General features: G+C 45.3%; 1 protein-coding gene across 2 annotated transcripts in view; it reads left to right on the top strand.

The window, feature by feature from the left end:
- Positions 1-18,218, top strand: part of LOC144752050 (P2Y purinoceptor 4-like) — a 91,843-nt gene extending 73,625 nt beyond the window's left edge. For both annotated transcript variants that reach the window (XM_078640000.1, XM_078639999.1), the window contains exon 2: positions 16,018-18,218. In XM_078640000.1, the coding sequence (XP_078496126.1) occupies positions 16,020-17,138 (1,119 nt within the window). In that variant the 5' untranslated portion in view covers positions 16,018-16,019 and the 3' untranslated portion in view covers positions 17,139-18,218. The remainder of the gene's footprint in view (positions 1-16,017) is intronic.
- Positions 18,219-18,720: the final 502 nt, after the last annotated feature.

Below are 18,720 nucleotides of genomic sequence, written 5' to 3'. Positions count from 1 at the left end.
ACATAGTCATAAGTGACTGCCATTGTGTATCTTTTCTTTGCATTGCTAACGCTGCCGAACGACTATTTATTGATCAACAAATCATGTTCATGATGTCATTTTGTCAGTTGATTGTTAGTGACCCTGTTTTTCGGGTCTAGAAGACGGTGAAAAGGAAAAGTATTACCCTACCTAGCACTGTAGAAGACACCTAGCAATTTGCTGCCTAATATTTTACAAATAAAAACAAACAATGGCAAAGCCAGTAGGGCTGCCCTTAAAGAGATACTGCATGGAAGCACGAGCTTGCAACAATGCAGTTTGCATGACTTGGCACTTTTAAGCATGACTCATTGCTTTAAAGTGACACTGCATGGAAGCAGGAGCCTGCAACAATGCAGTTTGCATGACTTGGCACTTTTAAGCATGACTCATTGCTTTAAAGTGATACTTCATGGAAGCACGAGCCTGCAACAATGCAGTTTGCATGACTTGCACTTTTAAGCATGACTCATTGCTTTAAAGTGATACTTCATGGAAGCACGAGCTTGCAGCAACAATGCAGTTTGCATGACTTAGCACCTTTAAGAATGACTCATGGCTTTAAAGTGACACTGCATGGAAGCAGGAGCCTGCAACAATGCAGTTTGCATGACTTAGCCCTTTTAAGCATGACTCAGTGCTTTAGAGTGATACTTCATGGAAGCACGAGCTTGCAGCAACAATGCATTTTGCCTGATTTAGCACTTTTTAGCATGACTCATGACTTTGCGGTGGATGCTGGGGCGGGTCACATTCACCAAGTGTAATTAAACAAGTTTGCAACAGAGCGTAAAATGTTCCGTGACCTAACGTAGGTCACGGAACATTGATGCCCAGACTTGAGACATTCTGCTATTATGAAGCTTCGACGCGTGAAACATCCACCTTTGAAAGCGGTCATCTATCGGACGTCGGTCATGGGACAGTAGTGCTCCTGCTCTAAACCACTTATTTGTTTTTAAGAGCACCTGGGAATTCAAATCCGATTTGCTGACATTTATGACAAGGATTAAGTTATATACAATGAATTCAATTAACGCTGCCCTGAGGAAGCCTCTGAGAAGGCGAAACGCGTTGGCTGCCCTTGCTTGTATACTTTGACGAAGAAGATATAGGGCCAGATGTAGGTAAATATATTTTACCGACTCATAAATACCGAATTTTACCGATTCGGTATTTATAAATCGGTAAAATATAAGGAGGGAGATGTAGGTAAATGCAGATGTGGATTTACCGAATCTGTAAAAGTCAGTATTTACCGATTCGGTAAATACCGACCGGTAATGCCCATTCATTCCTATGGGCTTTGAAGCCCATAGGAATGAATGGGCATTACCGGTCGGTATTTACCGAATCGGTAAATACCGAATTTCACAAGGGTGCAGGGGGTGTCACTTTGACACCCTCTAGCACCCCCAAAACAGGCTCGGGTGCCATGTGGCAGGCATACCTGCCCTAAGGGCAGGTCTGCCTGTCATATGGCACAGGTGTGCATGCACACATGTGCATGCACACCGGAATCGGTATTTTACCATCAAATTGAATTTGATGGTAAAATACCGATTCTGTAAGGCTTGTGGGACTCAGAAGAGTCCCACCTACATATCAAATTTACCGAATCGGAAAAAATACCGATTCTGTAATTTACCGATTCGGTAATTTACCGATCGGTAAATTTACCGATTCTGCCCCCTACATCTCAAAATCCATTTACCGGTCGGTAACGGCCGAAATCGGCTGTTACCGACCGGTAAAAGCCTACCTACATCTGGCCCTAAATTCTTTCCGAAAAACTTCTTTTTCCATACTTTTTGTTGCCTCTCTGTTATGTACACATATTGATTGTATATGTATCTCAAATCAGATATGGAAATTCCACACAACTTCAACTATAGATGTGAACGAAATCAGCCCCCACCGAAGTGAAATCAGCCCCCAGCTCGGCAGCATTCCAAACTGCCCGGTAGCCAGTCTGGCCCTGGTGGGAGGGGGCTCGGGCCATGACGTCACTTCGGCCATGGTGCAAAATCATCATCTCTGTTGCAATCCCCAGGGTGGGGCTGGTAAGACAGGCTCTGGGACGGTACCGGAGGTGCAGCCGTGGGGCGCTTTTTTTGGGCCGGGTGGTGGCCGCTTTGTGCTGCGTCTGTGCCGTTCCGCCAGTGGGGGCCCGAGCGCCCTCTCCGAGGCAGACGGACCCCTATTACCACCCTCTTGGGGCAGAGGTGTCCGTCCCGGCCTCTGGCTGGTCCACCCATTAATGTGTGCAGGGGGGGGGGGTTGAGCAGAAGTGGCCTCACTTATATTCAGGTTCGGTTCGCAACTGTGAACTCATCCGTGGACAAAGAGTTCGAGACATATTTGCATTTTTTTAAATCTCAGCACAGTGAAGAAATCACGCTTCTTTCAGAGACCGTCATAATACTTAAAACACGAAAGCAGTGTTTTGCGAAAAAGCACAATCGGCTCGTTTGCCACATATTTTTTCGGTGGTCGGTCCTATTTTTGACCCCAATCCAACCCTGCCTGAGGCTGTCAATCACCTCCGCCCTCATGTCTTGTTTCAGGAGCGCTGCCAGTGTCCAGGCGGCCGCCCCCCCACCCCCCCCCATCCCCGCCTAAAACTGGGAAACTCCAGGGACGGTCACTGGGTCGTGACGTCACTTCAGCCAGGGCCTGGCCCATGTGCTCGGAGCCAATCGCCCCCTCTGCCCTCAGGGGTTCGTGTCTCAGGGGTGCTGTCCTGCTCGGGGTATGGATTCCAAGGTCCAGGTGGCCTGAGTCTGACCCCACTCTCTTAAACTTGGAAACTCCAGGGGTGATGGGACACGGGTGTGGCCTCTCAACTGAGGGACACAGGTTGACTTGTGCACCGTCTCCCAACGAAGAGCACGGCCCCCGTAGCGCCCTGACGCTCTCCTCCAGGCGCTGCCCTGAGCTTGGCACTGTCTTCAGAGCGTCGTTATCAGGCCGCGTGGAGGACATCAGAGGGACCCCGGGACAGGTGTGAGCAGGACCGTGTGAAGAGGGGTGCTTCGGGGGCCCCACGGAGCCGGAGCGGGGTGTGAGGGCCTCGGAGGGCCCCAGAACTGTGTGGAGTCCGTGGGCTGTGAGCCCCCCCCCCCCACCTCCCCCCTCATGTGAGTGCACCGCCCCTTCACTGCCCACCCCCTGTGGCAATACCATTCCTAAGGGGGCCACACACCGTCCGGTCTCTCGCATGGAGTATTAACTCGGTGTGGTACTCCTTTCACCCAACGCAGACCCGCCCACAGCCCTATCAGCTGTTATGAAGAAACCCAGGGCTCTGCCATACCCAACTCACAGTAATATAGAGGTAAGTCTGCCACTGTGGCCTTGGCTAACGCAAGATGTACGCACCGTATGAGATGGGTAGAAGTATTTCAGGCGGAGAAGAGGCGGAGCCCCACGGACACTGGGTGGGGGTTACATTCCCTGCTTGAAGTCCGGGGCAGGAGGGGGGATATTCAAAACCTCCAGATTACAAACAGAAAAGCCCCCCTTTCCTTTAGAAATGACATGGGGCACGTTCATAAAAAGTGCCCATGCGCACTGCTATAGGTTTCGCTCACAGGCTGACCATATGGTGACCTTTCACCTCCGCTCCACCCACAAGACCTCCTCCACCCCACCGTCGGGTGGCACAGAGTCCATACCGCTAGTGCGGATTTAGGATGGCGATGCGAGTGTGGAAGTGTGAGTGTGCAAGGCACTTAACGAGGGCTCTTCCGGATCTTTGGTTACTCTGTCCTAAATGTATGACGCATCAAAAAGTGGTTCTAGCGCCTATTTCAAAGCAAAATATCCAGAGGTCGATTATCAAAGCATTCCAGATTCTTTTAGTTGGGCGGTTTTTTAAAAACATTTTTAAATTATATTTTAGAATAATATTTTATGACCTGTTTAGCTGCCGGTGAGACCCTCATATTGACGACGGTGCTTTTCGCACCCCTCCTGAAAATGCAAAAAAAAAAAGTTTTAAAATATGAAGTAAAACGGTGCGTTCTGCACAATTTCTTAAAACATGGGTTACTTATCTATAGATGCAGTTCTGATAGTCCTGGAAAGCAGTTCACAGCATTTCTAGTGGGTGTGGGACTTTTAGATCGAAGCCTACAGGGCAGCGCAGCTGTCCGGTTTTAAATGTTGTTCTCAATTTCAATTCAATTTCAATTTCAAAGCTTTTATTCGATTTGTGAGTACAAATCATACAAGCAAACTTTATATTACAATTCATTACATTAAAATTATTATAAGAAGGCACAGTTAAATAAGAGAACTCCGGAAAATATCTTATGAGGAGAGGACAAATAATAAATAATAACAACACTAGACATTAGTTCATATTTGGAGATATGATGATAAACTAGAAAACGCAGGGATGCACGTGCCACAGAAGTTAGTAATTATCACATGGAGTGCATATCCTGGCAGCTGTACATTTTGGACAAAACCCAAGCCTAGGACATGAAACATTATAAATTACAAAATAAACTTAAAAGATAAAATAAGTACAGACAGGACGGTGTAAAATATGGCAGCTCTAGACACTTCCTGGCAACTGTACTTTTTCAAATAGAATGACTTCAGGTGCAATAAATACGTTAAATAGTGATTAAACATTAAAGGCTAGAGGGCAGGGGTGTATACCTGTGCAAACATGGCAGAATGTTGTTCTCATTTTATGACGTTTCCTGTGTGTTGAAAGACAGAGGTCAAAGGTCAGGCTCTGTCTTCTAGAGAGTTCGGTGTCTACTTTTATCCCTCTGACGTCACAGGCAGAGGATGTATCGGTCAATCCTGCTGAACAGCCATTGAGAGGTGACGGTGAATTTAAGGATGGTATTTTTCGTGCACACCAGAAAAATGAACTGTGTGATATTTCAGAATATATCAGATTTACGGAAGTGCAAATTACGCAAATGTTCTTTGTAATTGTTAAATGTGGTGGAAACAAGTATTTCAATCTGATCAGAATACATCAGTACATTATGTGATGACATTGCCTCAGATTACCTGTTTGTGCGCAGTAAAACTGAGGGAGGGGTGCTTCTTGCTAACAGCCCCCCCCTCCCCCCCCCTCCATGGCCGGTGGAGCAGCCGTCTGCCAGGGCTGGTTGCTGTTCCCAGTCCACCCTGAGTGGGACAGCACCGGATATTCCAGTCTGGGGCCGTGGGCAGCAGAGCTATCCCTCATGGGAATTCCCCTCATTCACCGAATGACAGGGCTCCCCGGATAAGGAAGCGCCTACATGACAACAAAGCGCCTCTGCTCCGAGGGCGCATAGACGCCTGGGGCTGATGCACAAAGACACACAGCAGATACAGAGGCGCAACCAGTGCCACATGTCGTGGAAGTGGGGGCGGGGGGTAATTCTTCCAGGGATAGTCCGAGTGGAGCTGCATGGGGTCTAAGAAGGGGTGAAAAAACAACAACGCCTCGTTAGCAAGTAAATGGTAATTTAAGGACTTGTGAAGGGCTTGTGTGCAGCTGCGAGAAGACAGACGCCAGCCCAGCCAGCCCACAGCAGCTCAAAAACTGTCTGTGTGTGCCCGGGAAGCTGTCTCACCCGGGCACACACACAGACAGTTTTTCTTTTTTTGGGGGGGGGGGAGGGGATTGAAGCCCTTTGAGCCCAATGGGCGTTGCGGGCCTGGCAGTACATAGAAGGGGATCATGTAGATTGATTTAAGCGCTCTCACCTGTAGCGTGGTTGTAAGCACTCTCGCCTGTAGCTTAGTTTTAAGCACTTTCGCCTGTAGCGTGGTTTTAAGCACTTTCGCCTGTAGCATGGTTTTAAGCACTCTCGCCTGTTGCGTGCTTTTAAGCATTTACACCTGTAGCGTGGTTGTAAACGCTCTGACCTGTAGCATAGTTTTAAGCACTCTCACCTGTAGCATGGTTGTAAGCGCTCTTACCTGTAGCGTGGTTTTAAGCACTCTCGCCTGTAGGGTGGTTTTAAGAACTCTCACCTGTAGCATGGTTGTAAGCGCTCTCACCTGGAGCGTGGTTTTAAGCACTCTCACCTGGAGCGTGGTTTTAAGCACTCTAGCCTGTAGCGTGGCTCTAAGCGCTCTCACCTGTAGCATGGTTCTAAGAACTCTCATCTGTAGCATGGTCGTAAGCACTCTCACCTGTAGCATGGTTTTAAGCACTCTCGCCAGTAGCGTGGTTCTAAGCGCTCTCGCCAGTAGCGTGGTTTTAAGTGCTCTCATCTGTAGCGTGGTTTTAAGTGCTCTCGCCAGTAGCGTGGTTCTAAGCGCTCTTGCCAGTCACGTGGTTCTAAGCACTCTCGCCTGTAGCGTGGTTTAAGCACTCTTACCTGTAGCGTGGTTTAAGCACTCTTACCTGTAGCGTGGTTTAAGCACTCTTACCTGTAGCGTGGTTTTAGGTACTCTCGCCTGTAGCGTTATTTCAAGCGCTCTCACCTGTAGCGTGATTTCAAGTGCTCTCGCCTGTAGCTTGGTTGTAAGCTCTCTCATGACTAAGCTGGGCCATGAAGTTCACGATCACTAGTCCACATGTGCAGACACCAACAGGAAACAACTAAAAACTCATCATTTCTGGGTGTGAAAGAACACGTCTGCCCGTGAAAAGTTCCTGTTCAGTGTTCAGCGTTTTGCTCTCTCCATATCTCGCCCTTTTCAGCTCATTGTAAGGCGCCTTGACACCTTATTATGCAAAAGCGCTACTGAAACCGTGAAATAAAATTAATGTATGATATACTTGCACTGTAATGTAGAACGTGACAGCCCCCACAAAGTGTGTTTAGTTTCATCTCTAAATTTTACCACACAAATGTAATAATAATTTTGGACAACATCATTAATCCATATAAAACAAGCATTTGCAATGCAATAGGTCTCGCATTTACCCGAGTTTAAGCTTTTGCCTTTGTAAATGACAATGTCTTCTATTTATGTTTTAAAAACCAAAATAAAAGGCATAGCCATTTACAATGCCAATAGCTCAAACTCATGTAACTGCGAGACCTGTTGCATTGCAAATGCTTGTTCATGTCAGCATCCGTCTGAAAAATAGAATAAAACCAGAGACTTTCACCCCTGCCCACCCCCGTTTTTTTGTCGTTGTTCCTAAATAAGCAATAACCCTTGTATTTCGTCGCTATCATAGTGTGCCAGATATGATCTCGCTGCATACGGGGGACATTCAGTTTCTCTCTAAAAGACACGTGAACCCTCAAAATCCTCCTTCGAATCTGTGAAAAGGGAAATTCTTAGGAAATTGAGAACAGGGACTGCAAGCATGACAGGAAACACATAGGGAAACACGCACAACAATACCCTTTGTTATCATTAAATACATCCCGGTGTCTTTAAGGACTCTGTTCCACTTATGTGCTTCTGAAAGGGTAGTTCATGTTTCATATTTTCCTATTGCATGCGTGTATTCTACTTCTCTTTTGCATGCATGTATTCTAGCTGCGCTTTACCTGTGTGTACACTTTATTTGCTGCTGTTCGGTGACACAATGTGCTCAGATTACAGAGTGTCTTTTTGCTAGAGAAGCAATCGCTTAATTAATCACGCCCATCATTCAAATTAGCTTCTTTTACAGTTAACTGCCCTTCAACCAAGTAACACACTTACAGTGAGACGCGTTAAATGCAATTAAAAACTAGCGCGGCCGCTCGGCTGCAATTAATAAAAAAGTGCTCACTGATTAGTTGAAGAAACTGGATAACCCGCAAGTAAAAGATCCAGTCCTGATGGGCAGTCCCAAAAGGAGACAGGGTGGTAACAAGGAGGGACTAAGAAGCCTCATTATCAATCGGAAGCCAGCGTTTACCATGGGCGATGACGCCAGCCAATGACAAATATGGGCGGGGCTTCCACACCACTTCTAAAAAATACCATAATACAGCATGTCTCGCAAAGCGGTCAGCGCATGCGCTGCAACGCTAGGCGAGACCTAAAAAGCAGTGCAATATTGGGAGATATTGAACCACACCCAATCTATATTCAGAAACCCCTTTATAATATATAGGATTCTGCAATCCTTATAAAAACCATCTCTTTTTAATATGAGACTTGTGACACACCCAGTTGCCTTTTATAAAGAAATGACATCAAATCTCAAGAGGTTCCAAATCCCAATGCCTGCTTCCAGAGCCAACAGGGGAAAGAAGGTAGTTCAGATCACGAGCATAATTAAAGCAGCTATTTAAGGAACAAAATAAAATGTTGCTTTCCTTTCTTCTGCTCTGTTTTTCTAATTCTATAGTGAAGAGCAGAAAGGTGATATTTATAGCAACATGTTTATTGCATCCAATAGGTAATTATAGAAAAGTTAGAATATTTCTGCATGTTTCTAGGCATTTTGAGCTTCTGTATCTTTTTTCTTTTTTTTAACAATGCTTTGTTTGGGGTTCCTTTCTGCCTTTTGTCCACGCTTGGCCTCACCTGTTGCTTTCCTCGTTTCTGCTGCCACTTGGAAACAGCCCACTGGAAGGCTGCAACTGTCCCGCGACTTTCGCGCTATCATTGTTTTCGGGGGTAAAAATGGACTACAACTCCCAGCGTGCCCCGGTGCCCAGCAGCACGTCACCATTAGAGTGCCAGGAGGCGCTTTAAAACTGGAAGAGTGCCCACGCAGCTCGGGACGCGCACGGGCATGCCCTGGCACTGCCCAGGCCAAGCCCGGGCCAAGGGCAGGCCCGTCCGCGCCCGTCGTAGCCCGGAGGAGGCTGGGCTGGGCCACCCGTGAACACTTCCAGTACTGTACGGAAATTTCATCTACCATTTGTACCCTGTGACTTTGATATTGACTGGTAATTTGTTGCTGGTGCATGTCGACTAGTACGTATTTTAATAATGGCAGCACGTGCAATGAAGGGAAGGAGGGCAGCTATAGTGGGGGGGGACTGTAAGTGGGACACTTGATAAATTCATTACCAGGGCAACATCGGTACTCGAACATGAAATAGCCCTGACGGAGCGTCGCCTGTCCCTTGAACCAATGTATGCAAGGCGATCTTCCTTAGGACCCATTATGTTGGCTGTTTCCCCAAACCAAGTAGAAGGGCAAACCACTAGTAATAGACAGACTAGCGAGGGAGACAGCATTGAAAATGTGGAGGAAAGTATATTGGATAGACCCGTGTTAAGCGGGGCGTCCCCCTATGTTTCGCCAAGTGTCCTAGACAGGGAAGACACTACTACCACTCCTGCACTACACCCCCCCAACAAGGTCCTGTGTGAAAAACTACAAAATCCCAAATGCAAAAATAAATTCCAGGACAAAAAAACACCACTGTTAAGAGAAAGCGGGAAGGGGGAGCCCAGAAGGGGAGAAGCTCAAAGATGATAAAAACCTCCAAACCGCCCAATATTATTACAGAAGAGGCCGTGACTACTGGACCTAGTGCAACGCCCACACAACCATTGGTACTTACCCATCCGCGAATATCCTCTACCAATAAGGTGGTGGACCTAACCCTCCCCGTGCCGCAACCACCTGTAGGCTTTATGCCTCAAGTGGAACATTTGATGAAGTCACTTATTTTACCACACCTAGAAAGGATGAAGGTAATCGATGAAAGGTTGGAGAGATTTGAGCAGACCACGGCAGAGAATTTTGATAAAGAAACAGGTTGAGTGTATACCCAGGGTTACCACAGGCGAAGCAAACACGTCGAAGGCATCTGTAGCCGTAGTTATCTCACCGCCTTCCCTGATTGGGGCTAATAGAACCCCGGTGGCACTCACAAGAACCAATCGAGTGACAATATCTACTGATACTGGGAGAAGTGATCTAGTGAGAAGCAGTAGGGTGGGGAGGGAGGAGAGCCAGACTGACGTGAATAGTTCTTCAAGGCAGGCTAAGGATAATATAGGGGCAACTAAGGAAACCTCCAATATCCCAAAGAAAAAACCTACTTTAAACTGTATTAACCTACCCCCGGAGTCCTGTCCATACGTTGTTGTACTTGTGGGGGTGCCTGAACTGAAGGATGGTAAAACAGAAACTTATTTAGAGTTGAAAAATAAGGTCACCTATTGGCTAAATAAGAATAGACCCCTCCCAAATAATGTAGATGGGAAAATTCTGCATGTACGTAGAGTAAGCTGGATTGGGCAAAGAGCCAAGGACATAGAGGGGGATTGTGTTATTGTTAACTTCAGGGATAGGCGGGTAGTTGGTAGCATCTGTGATTTTTCCTATCCAAGTGAGGAAAGTGGCATTCGTACTTATGATTTAAGCTACTTCTACCGCTCAAGCCCTATGTCATTTTCTAACCGTAACCCCTTCGGAACTCAATGTGGAGGGACAACGGATAGACTCAAAAATAATTTCCCAATCCCTACATTCAATCGTTTTGAGGAGCTATGTGGTCTCGAAGGGGTAGATTGACTGACAGACCAAGGACGGAATAAATTAGCAGTCCTTGAGAGGAAATTAGTGGGTGCTACTTATAAAATGAGCATTGAAGAATACCCGATGAAGCAACCAAGGATAATTCCTAATATGTCGGACCATAGCTCACGACCAAATAGTAAGGGAGAGGGCTTAGAACGGGGCATAATTGTTACTAAAGAGGCCCTGACCATCGAAATGACTAATGAAATACCTTGTGGAAGTAGACACATTGATATAATAACACAAGTAGGCGTATGTGATCCCCATTTGGTACCTGTGATACAGGGCGACATGATTGAAGGTGCTCCTTTAACCTGGAGTGCCCAAAACGCTTATACTGAGATGCAATTAGCGAAGGTAACAATAAATGCCCAAATAGTATTGTACCTGACACAGCTATTGAAACTAGTATCATACTTAGGTCATGGAACATAGGAGGCATGAAAAAAAACTTGAGTGACCCCACATGGCAGGAATACGTTGATAGTAGTGATATCATATTATTCCAAGAAACCTGGGCTGTTGAAAACTATTTTAAAGTTGGCTACAGATCATTTAGTGTACCGGCAATTGCTGCGAATAAAGGTGGACCTTCGGGAGGTTTGGCAATCTGGGCCAAAATTACACTGGGAACCGACTTCAAGCAAATTGATTGCAATAGCCTAGATATCCTAGGAGTAAGGTTCATGGGCCCCAACAAAAGAGAAATTTGTATTCTAAATGTTTATAGCAGGCCTTCAGCGGCAAATAAAGAGGCAAAAATGATCGAGCAGCTAAATAATATTATCTCTGCACTCGATGAGCGGGTTTTAATAATTATTGGGGGGGATTTCAACCGCAAATTCGAGCCAATAATAGGCCTGGAAAATATCTTTGAGCAAGAAGATAATGTTAATAATATTCCTGGAATTGAGACCAGCTCTGCAGTGCCATGCTCAGTGGCTGCAGCGCAGTTAGTGCGACTGACTGCAGCACATGGTTTACGTGCTTGCAACGGGCGTTTGCCATCGGATAGCCCGAGCCAGCCAACCTTTCATCGGGGCAGCTATCTTAGGCATTTAGACTATCTAATGGTCTCAATCCCACTCTGGCCGATGGTAAAAGGCCTGGTAGTGGAGAACCGCATTGAGTGACCATCGCCCACTTAGCCTGACCCTTAGCCCGATAATATTTAACCTACTACCCAAGGGAAAAGAACTCCTTCAACAAACTGATATCGATCCACTGATCTCAAATAACCGTAGAGCCCTAAAGTGGCCGGTAGTATTGGGGAACGATAGTACTGTTAAGAAAATCTATAACTTGTATGTAGACTTAGTCTCCCCGTATATAAATTACCCAGCACAGGAGATCCCCATTATGTCGATCCACGGAAATATGTCTCGGTCCCTTGGAGAAATATTAACTAAATCTATCAAGACACAAAAAAATGGCCAGTGAAGTCTAGCCAACGGAGACATATGGTACGATAAGGGCTGCCGCAATGCTAAAAAGGAACTTATAGCGGCTGCAAAAAGTAATAATGTTCTACTACTAAGGAAGAAAAGGAGATGTTATAAGGGGACAATTGTTAATGATAAGAAACATTGGGATGAAAAAATTTGGTCTGATTTGTTGGAAGCCTGCAAGGCAAATGACCAGACATTGTTCTGGGGTTTGATTGCAACGGGCTCTAGAGGCGAAACCCCTAGTAGGGATACGTTTTTGGACGCCAATGTGTGGGTTACGCACTTTTCTGAACTATACGCCCCTACCAATGTTGAGCCTATTCATGCCAATGACGACACAGGTTTTAATCTGAGTGTGACACCCTTGTTCTTTAGTATGGCAGGACCAATTTCTGCCATCAAAGCAATAAAACCTGGGAGGGCCCCTGGTCTGGATAGGATACCCGGGGATCTATGGAAGCATGGAAATATGATATGGGCTCCATACATAAATTATCTTTGTAATAACATTGCTAAGGGCGCCCCTATTCCTGATACATGGCGGGGTGCTGAGACAGTAACTGTTTTTAATAAAAAGGGGGACCGTATGAATCCGGCCCATTACAGACCTATTAGTTTAATTGATGTCCTACAGAAGGTATATACGAGAAAAGATTTAGGTAAGCTGAGTGCTTGGATTGGGGAAAGTAGTACCCTAACCAAGTACCAGGCGGGTTTTAGAGAAAAACTTAGCACAATTGATCAGGTGTTTAGATTTTTATGTATCATCTGGAAATACATCAAAATAAGGCGGGCACACTTACACGTGGCTTTTGTTGACCTTAGGGCAGCTTTTGACCTTGTCCCCACAACTGCTTTATGGCTAAGAATGAGGAACCAGGGTGTGCCCGGGGAAATGCTGGAACAGATTGTTAGGCTGCACGAGGACAACTACGCCAGGGTGAGATGGGGACCAAATGGAGAACTGTCTAATCGTATTAATATAAAGCGAGGTGTTAGGCAAGGATGTGTGCTAGCACCTACATTGTTCTCCTTGTACGTTAATGACACACCTGACACCCACTTGGGCTGCGAGCATGACTCTCCCAAGCTGTGTGGCCACCATGTGCCCGCTCTGCTATTTGCTGATGATACTATTTTAATAGCACAGACCCCAAAAGGACTACAAAATTTGCTAGATACCTTTCAGGTCAACTGTGACACTAAAGGTTTGGAGATTAACTCGTCTAAGACTAAGTATATGGCGATTAATCCCCATAAAGGGTTTAGAAAAACACTGACTGTTAATAATGAAATGATAGAATATGTGCAAAATTTTAATTATTTGGGTATCACTTTAGACACTAAAATGGATTGGAAAACTCAAATAGATAAAAGCAAAACGACCCTCACCCAGAACCTAGTTCCAATAGCGAAACGCCACATGAATAGTTATACTAGAGCTGTCTCCCCAGCATTAGAGTTATACAAATACAAAGCCCAATCAGCCTCACTTTATGGTGCTGAACTATGGGGCTATGCTGTTAAATGTGCCTTTACTACAATAGAGAATGTCTTCTTTAGGAAAATATTAGTAATTCCGAGGTGTACATCCTTACTTCCACTTATAATGGACTTGGATATCCATCGCACTGATGACCGTGCGGCCTTAAGACCTTTGCTGTATTGGATCTGCATATGGTCAACAGATGAACTAGTAGATTATCAAGAAGCCTTAAAAGAAATTATTAAAATAAAAAATGGAATAAGGCTGGTATGGCTGAATCACATTGAGGATTGGTTCGCAAAGCTGGGGCTAAGTCATTATTGGGCAGACCCTGAGAGTCTCACCTTGAGTTGTAAAAAGTTGCTAAAAAAAAGTTATTGGGAATTTGTCCTAAATTCGAAATTGCACAATCCGGAACTGGGGACTTAAACTCTCAGATACCTTGGTATGAAGACAGTAAGCAGATTCGAGACCTTTATGGACTAGATTCTACCGACTTTAGCTAAAACATTGTATTTAAAATTTCGTTATGCCATACTACAAATTAAAACAAACACTGCGAAATGGGTGTGCAATGATGATAATGATGGAAATGATGATTTGGTTAAATGCGAATTGTGTAATACCGGAGCCAAAGAAGACGAGGCGCATGTATTATTCTTTTGCTCTGCTTACACACAGCACAGGAAAAGTGGATAAAACCTATATGCCGCCTTCTGGGCTTTAGACGGTTCAGTGAGGCAGAAAGAATTTTAAGAACCGAAACAACTCAATCCATTGTATTCAGTGTAAGCAGATATCTCTTTTCTGTGGAGATAGTAAGAAGGAGAAGGGGTCTCAAGCTTTAAATGATAATGGGCTAGATCTCTAGCTGATTTAATAAAACAGCTGGAGATGGGATGGGGATTCTTTAGCTTGTGTCAGTACTGCCCAAAACTTTTAAATAGCCATTTTCCTTTTTCCTTTCTTGGAAAAAGTAAGAATACCACTGATATTAAACCTTGTCTAAATGGAATATCAATTGTAATGCACTGGTTGCACATTTTATTCAAAGATGGTATATGATTTTTATAATGGACACTGTATTTATTGTTTTAAAATCGCAAATGCCCCGGATTGACTTTCAATTAACAACAATGAATTGTGGATAACATGGGTATGGAATGTGAATTAGATTCATGTGGTTTTATGGTTTTTTAAATTGTATGTACATCTTTTATGGTTTCTGTTTTAACCGAAATAAAGATATTTTTACTTTGACTTGACTTGATTTGTATTAAAACTTATTCCAAAAATGTTTGCAACAGCTTTTTTGATGTATTTTATTTTACAATAGAGGTTCTATTTTTATTTTTCTTGCCTGCAGACATGCTCTCTGTTTCATATGAAATAGCTAAGCACCAAGGATTCAAGTGTTTAGTGGGAAAGGTGACTGTGTGCCCATGTATTTTGAAGAATATTAGAATGTTGGGAGCTACATTGAAAACAATGGAGTGCTCTGGGTTTCTAATGGCTAGTAGAAGCCAGGAGCACCAACATTTCAATTTCTTACTTTGTTCACAGGGGAATAGGGGGGAATGTTCTAATAGCCCTGGAGCCCTTCATAGCGGGCTCTACCTTCTATTAGAACATTGGAATGTTGGGAGCTCCATTGTAGACAATGGAGTGCTCCCTGCTTCTACGGGCCAGTAAAGGCCCGCAGAGCAACATTACAATGTTCTTCAAAGGCTTCTCGAAGCTCGAGGGGATTTATATCCCCTCGAGCTTCGAGAACCCTTTGTTTAATTTGTTAGAACATTCTGCCCTCTAGTGGCAGAATGTTCTAATAGCCTTATAGCCTTTCGTAGCAGGGCTATACCGGCTATTAAAGTCCCGCTGTCTCGTTAAAGTCCCTCACCTTCGGCTCGGGCCTTTAACGATTCAGCGGGCCTTTAATAGCCGGTATAGCCCGCTACGGCGGGCTATAAGGCTATATTAAAGGCCCGCTCCCTTGTTAAAGGCTCTTGCCTTCGGCTCAGACCTTTAAACTCTGGAGTGAGCCTTTCAATGGGTGTTAGAGCCCGCTGGGCCATAACGTATCCACTGCTGTACATGATAAGGATATTGCAAGTCACCTAGGAGTTCCATAACCTTATAAAGGAACTCTACTTTCGGCCATGTTCCTTTATATAGTCCTAGAACTCGAAGGTGACTTACAAAATCCTTATACTGTAGAGTAGAGTATATTTTTTCCCATATATAAAGGAAATTACTTTCTCTGGAAGATTTTGATACGTTTCGTCAGCATGGCCATTACCAGATGTGGTCAATTTACAAAGAATGCTTAATTTTATTTTTTTAATAAAATTCTACTTCTATTGAGAAGTTCTAGAGCTCTCTCTTACCAGCACAGCTTCCCAATTTAGCACAGCTAGAGCAAGGTTGACCAGCAGCTTCCTCTACTTAACCTGTCTTCTGAACTCCAGAAGTTGTTTGGCTTCCAACACTGTCCATCTGGAACCTTTCCCAGTTAATTTCTAGAACAAAGCATAACTAAAGAATAAAATACTAGATTTTTAACGTCTAGATTTTTGATGGCTAGATGTTTGTGTCTTTAGTTTATTCAAAAGGATGAATCGGTCCTAGTTTTAATGGCTATGCTTTCTTTCATTTGTCTCTAGGAATGCTAGACGGGAGAGCAATGGAGAGAGCAATGCTATCTTCGTCAGTACCACCACTTCTCACCGACTGGAACAACACAGAAAACTACGACACATGTGTCTTCAATGAGGAGTTCAAGTTCATCTTGCTGCCGCTGGCCTACGCCATCGTCTGCGTCCTTGGACTCGTGCTCAACGCCGGTGCCATCTGGATGTTCGTGTTCAAGATGAGGCCTTGGAACGCCACCACCATCTATATGTTCAACCTGGCCGTATCGGACATACTTTATGTCTTGTCCCTCCCCACTCTGGTGTACTACTACGCTGCCCGAAACAACTGGCCCTTCGGAGAGGCGATGTGCAAAATCATCCGCTTCCTTTTCTACACGAACTTGTACAGCAGCATCCTCTTCCTCACCTGTATCAGTGTCCACCGCTATTTTGGCATCTGCCACCCCATCAAGTCCCTCCAGCTAATTAAAACAAAGCATGCCAAGATCATCTGCTGGTGTGTCTGGCTGGTGGTCACCGTGTGCCTCATCCCTAACCTTATCTTTGTCACAATCAGCTCCAGTGGCAACCATACCCTTTGCCATGACACCACCAAACCATCGGAGTTTGACCACTTTGTTCACTACAGCTCGGCCCTCATGACCCTTCTCTTTGCAATCCCCTTCCTCGTGATTGTCGTCTGCTACTGCTTGATGGCCAAGGAGCTGCGGAAGCCCCACATCGCGGGGGTCCAACGAGATCTGCCAGCCTGCAAGAAGCGCTCCATCAAGATGATCATCATAGTCACCACCGTCTTTGTGGTCTGCTTCCTGCCCTTCCACATCACTAGGACATTGTACTACACGGCCAGGCTCCTAGAAGCCAACTGCAACGTCCTGAACATTGTCAACCTCACCTACAAGATCACTCGTCCGCTGGCCAGCGCCAACAGCTGTATTGACCCCATCTTGTACTTCCTTTCTGGTGATAATTATCGGACCAAACTTGTGCGAGCAGTTACCGAAACGCCAAAAGCCAAGTGGAAAAAGGCGGCTAACGCCTTCTCTGTTGTTTCCCGGCTGACGACTAGCAGTCAGGCCAACCTGGCCAATGCAGATGTCAACAGCATAACCACTGTGGGCAGTGGCTAAGAGGAATGCAACAGATGTTAAGACCTGATAATGCATAGAGCGTAAGGGACCCTCACCTGGGGGGAGAGGCTGTACATTCTGCGTCTGGATATTTTGTGTCTGGATCTAAAATTCTCTGGAGAACCCACTGTAGACAGATCTGACTTGCAGAAAGCCCACCGGTGGTTCCTGCATGAAGGCGGTGCATGTCAGAAGTTTGAGCACTATGAGGCCATGCCTCGACTTTCAAGTTTGTAAGGCAAAAAGACTTACTGTGAAGGGTCTTGATGAACCTTGAGGACAGAAGGGTCTGTCCATTTGCACTAATGTTACTCCTGATGACCCTGAATTTCAGGCCCCTCTGGCCTGTGTGTAGTTTATCTTTTGTCTAAAAGCAGGAAAAGTCTTGATCATGAAATTCCCTCCATCCCTCACCATAACCCTTTTGATGATGGTATTACCCCCTCTAGCACTTTTTCATGCATCCCACCCACAAGACGTAGGATAAAGAGCCAGGTCGCGGAGGCTTCCTGGGTTCAGAAGGCCAGACGTCAGGCCTTCGGACACGCTACTCAATGGACCTCTTAACCAAGGCGTCCTTGAGAACCACCGATCATGGGTTCTACAGTTATGAACTCTTACCTAGGTGACACCAGTGTTATAATGCTCTCGTTGGGGTGAGGTTCGTCAGCTTCTCGCGAATGGAGTGGCGATGGGTCGTTCAAGGCTGCCAAACGTTTGTATTGGTCGAGGTTTTACTGTCATTTTTTTCCAGGTGCCACCATGATGGTCTATTGCGAGGCTGATATCAACATGAGGTCCATGACTTTGACAGCACATCCTTCATTTGTGTCTTTATCCCTGTCCTCAGTGGGCACAGGTAGACTGGTCCTAATTCTGAAGGGCAGACTTAAAGGCAAGCATTCTCCAGATGGTGACCCACAGTGAGCAGGAAGTGGGCGCAAGTACACAAAAGTTGTGTCGCAGGAAGTTGTTGGTTTATCTTCATGTATTCTCAACCGAAAATTATTGAAGTTGTTTCGTTGACTTTAAAAGCCTGTGGCGCAAGCTGCTTCCTGTTTATTAAAATGTTTTAAAATGTAGTTTCCTCTGTCTGTTCCTTCTTCACTGCATTGCTCCTTTTGTATTGACTCCTATTAGCCAAACAGGTCACAGCCGTGCTTGTTTTGTATACTTTTTTTTTCTTAAAGGCCAGGTCCCTCGTCAGGAGGCCACTACAGCTTGCACCACCCTTTGCCCCTGCCAACACTGCCAATGCCAGTACCTACACAGCTACTAAACATCACACTCCTACAAGTGTGACACTTAAGATTACTCCAGGAGCCCAACACTACAAAAATGGCTTAGACGACAGGTGTTATCTGTCCTTTTTAATGTAGATTGAATTAATAAACAACTGCTGTTGTTGTGCTCATTTCTAAATTGGATAAGCAGCGCCCCCATGTGGCAGACTGTCATAATTGCTGGTGCTGACAATTCAGTGCCAGTGCCGAGCACCGGAAACCACCGGCTCAAATTAAGCATTGGGTCACAGTGAATTTATGGATCGATTCCATGTAAGGTAACATACCAAGTCCCTCTT

The sequence above is a fragment of the Lissotriton helveticus genome, chromosome 4_2 (genome assembly GCF_964261635.1).
Source record: "Lissotriton helveticus chromosome 4_2, aLisHel1.1, whole genome shotgun sequence".
Classification (NCBI taxonomy): Eukaryota; Metazoa; Chordata; class Amphibia; order Caudata; family Salamandridae; genus Lissotriton; species Lissotriton helveticus.
Note: the sequence above shows the minus strand (reverse complement) of the source record. Positions and strands in the feature narration are given on the sequence as shown.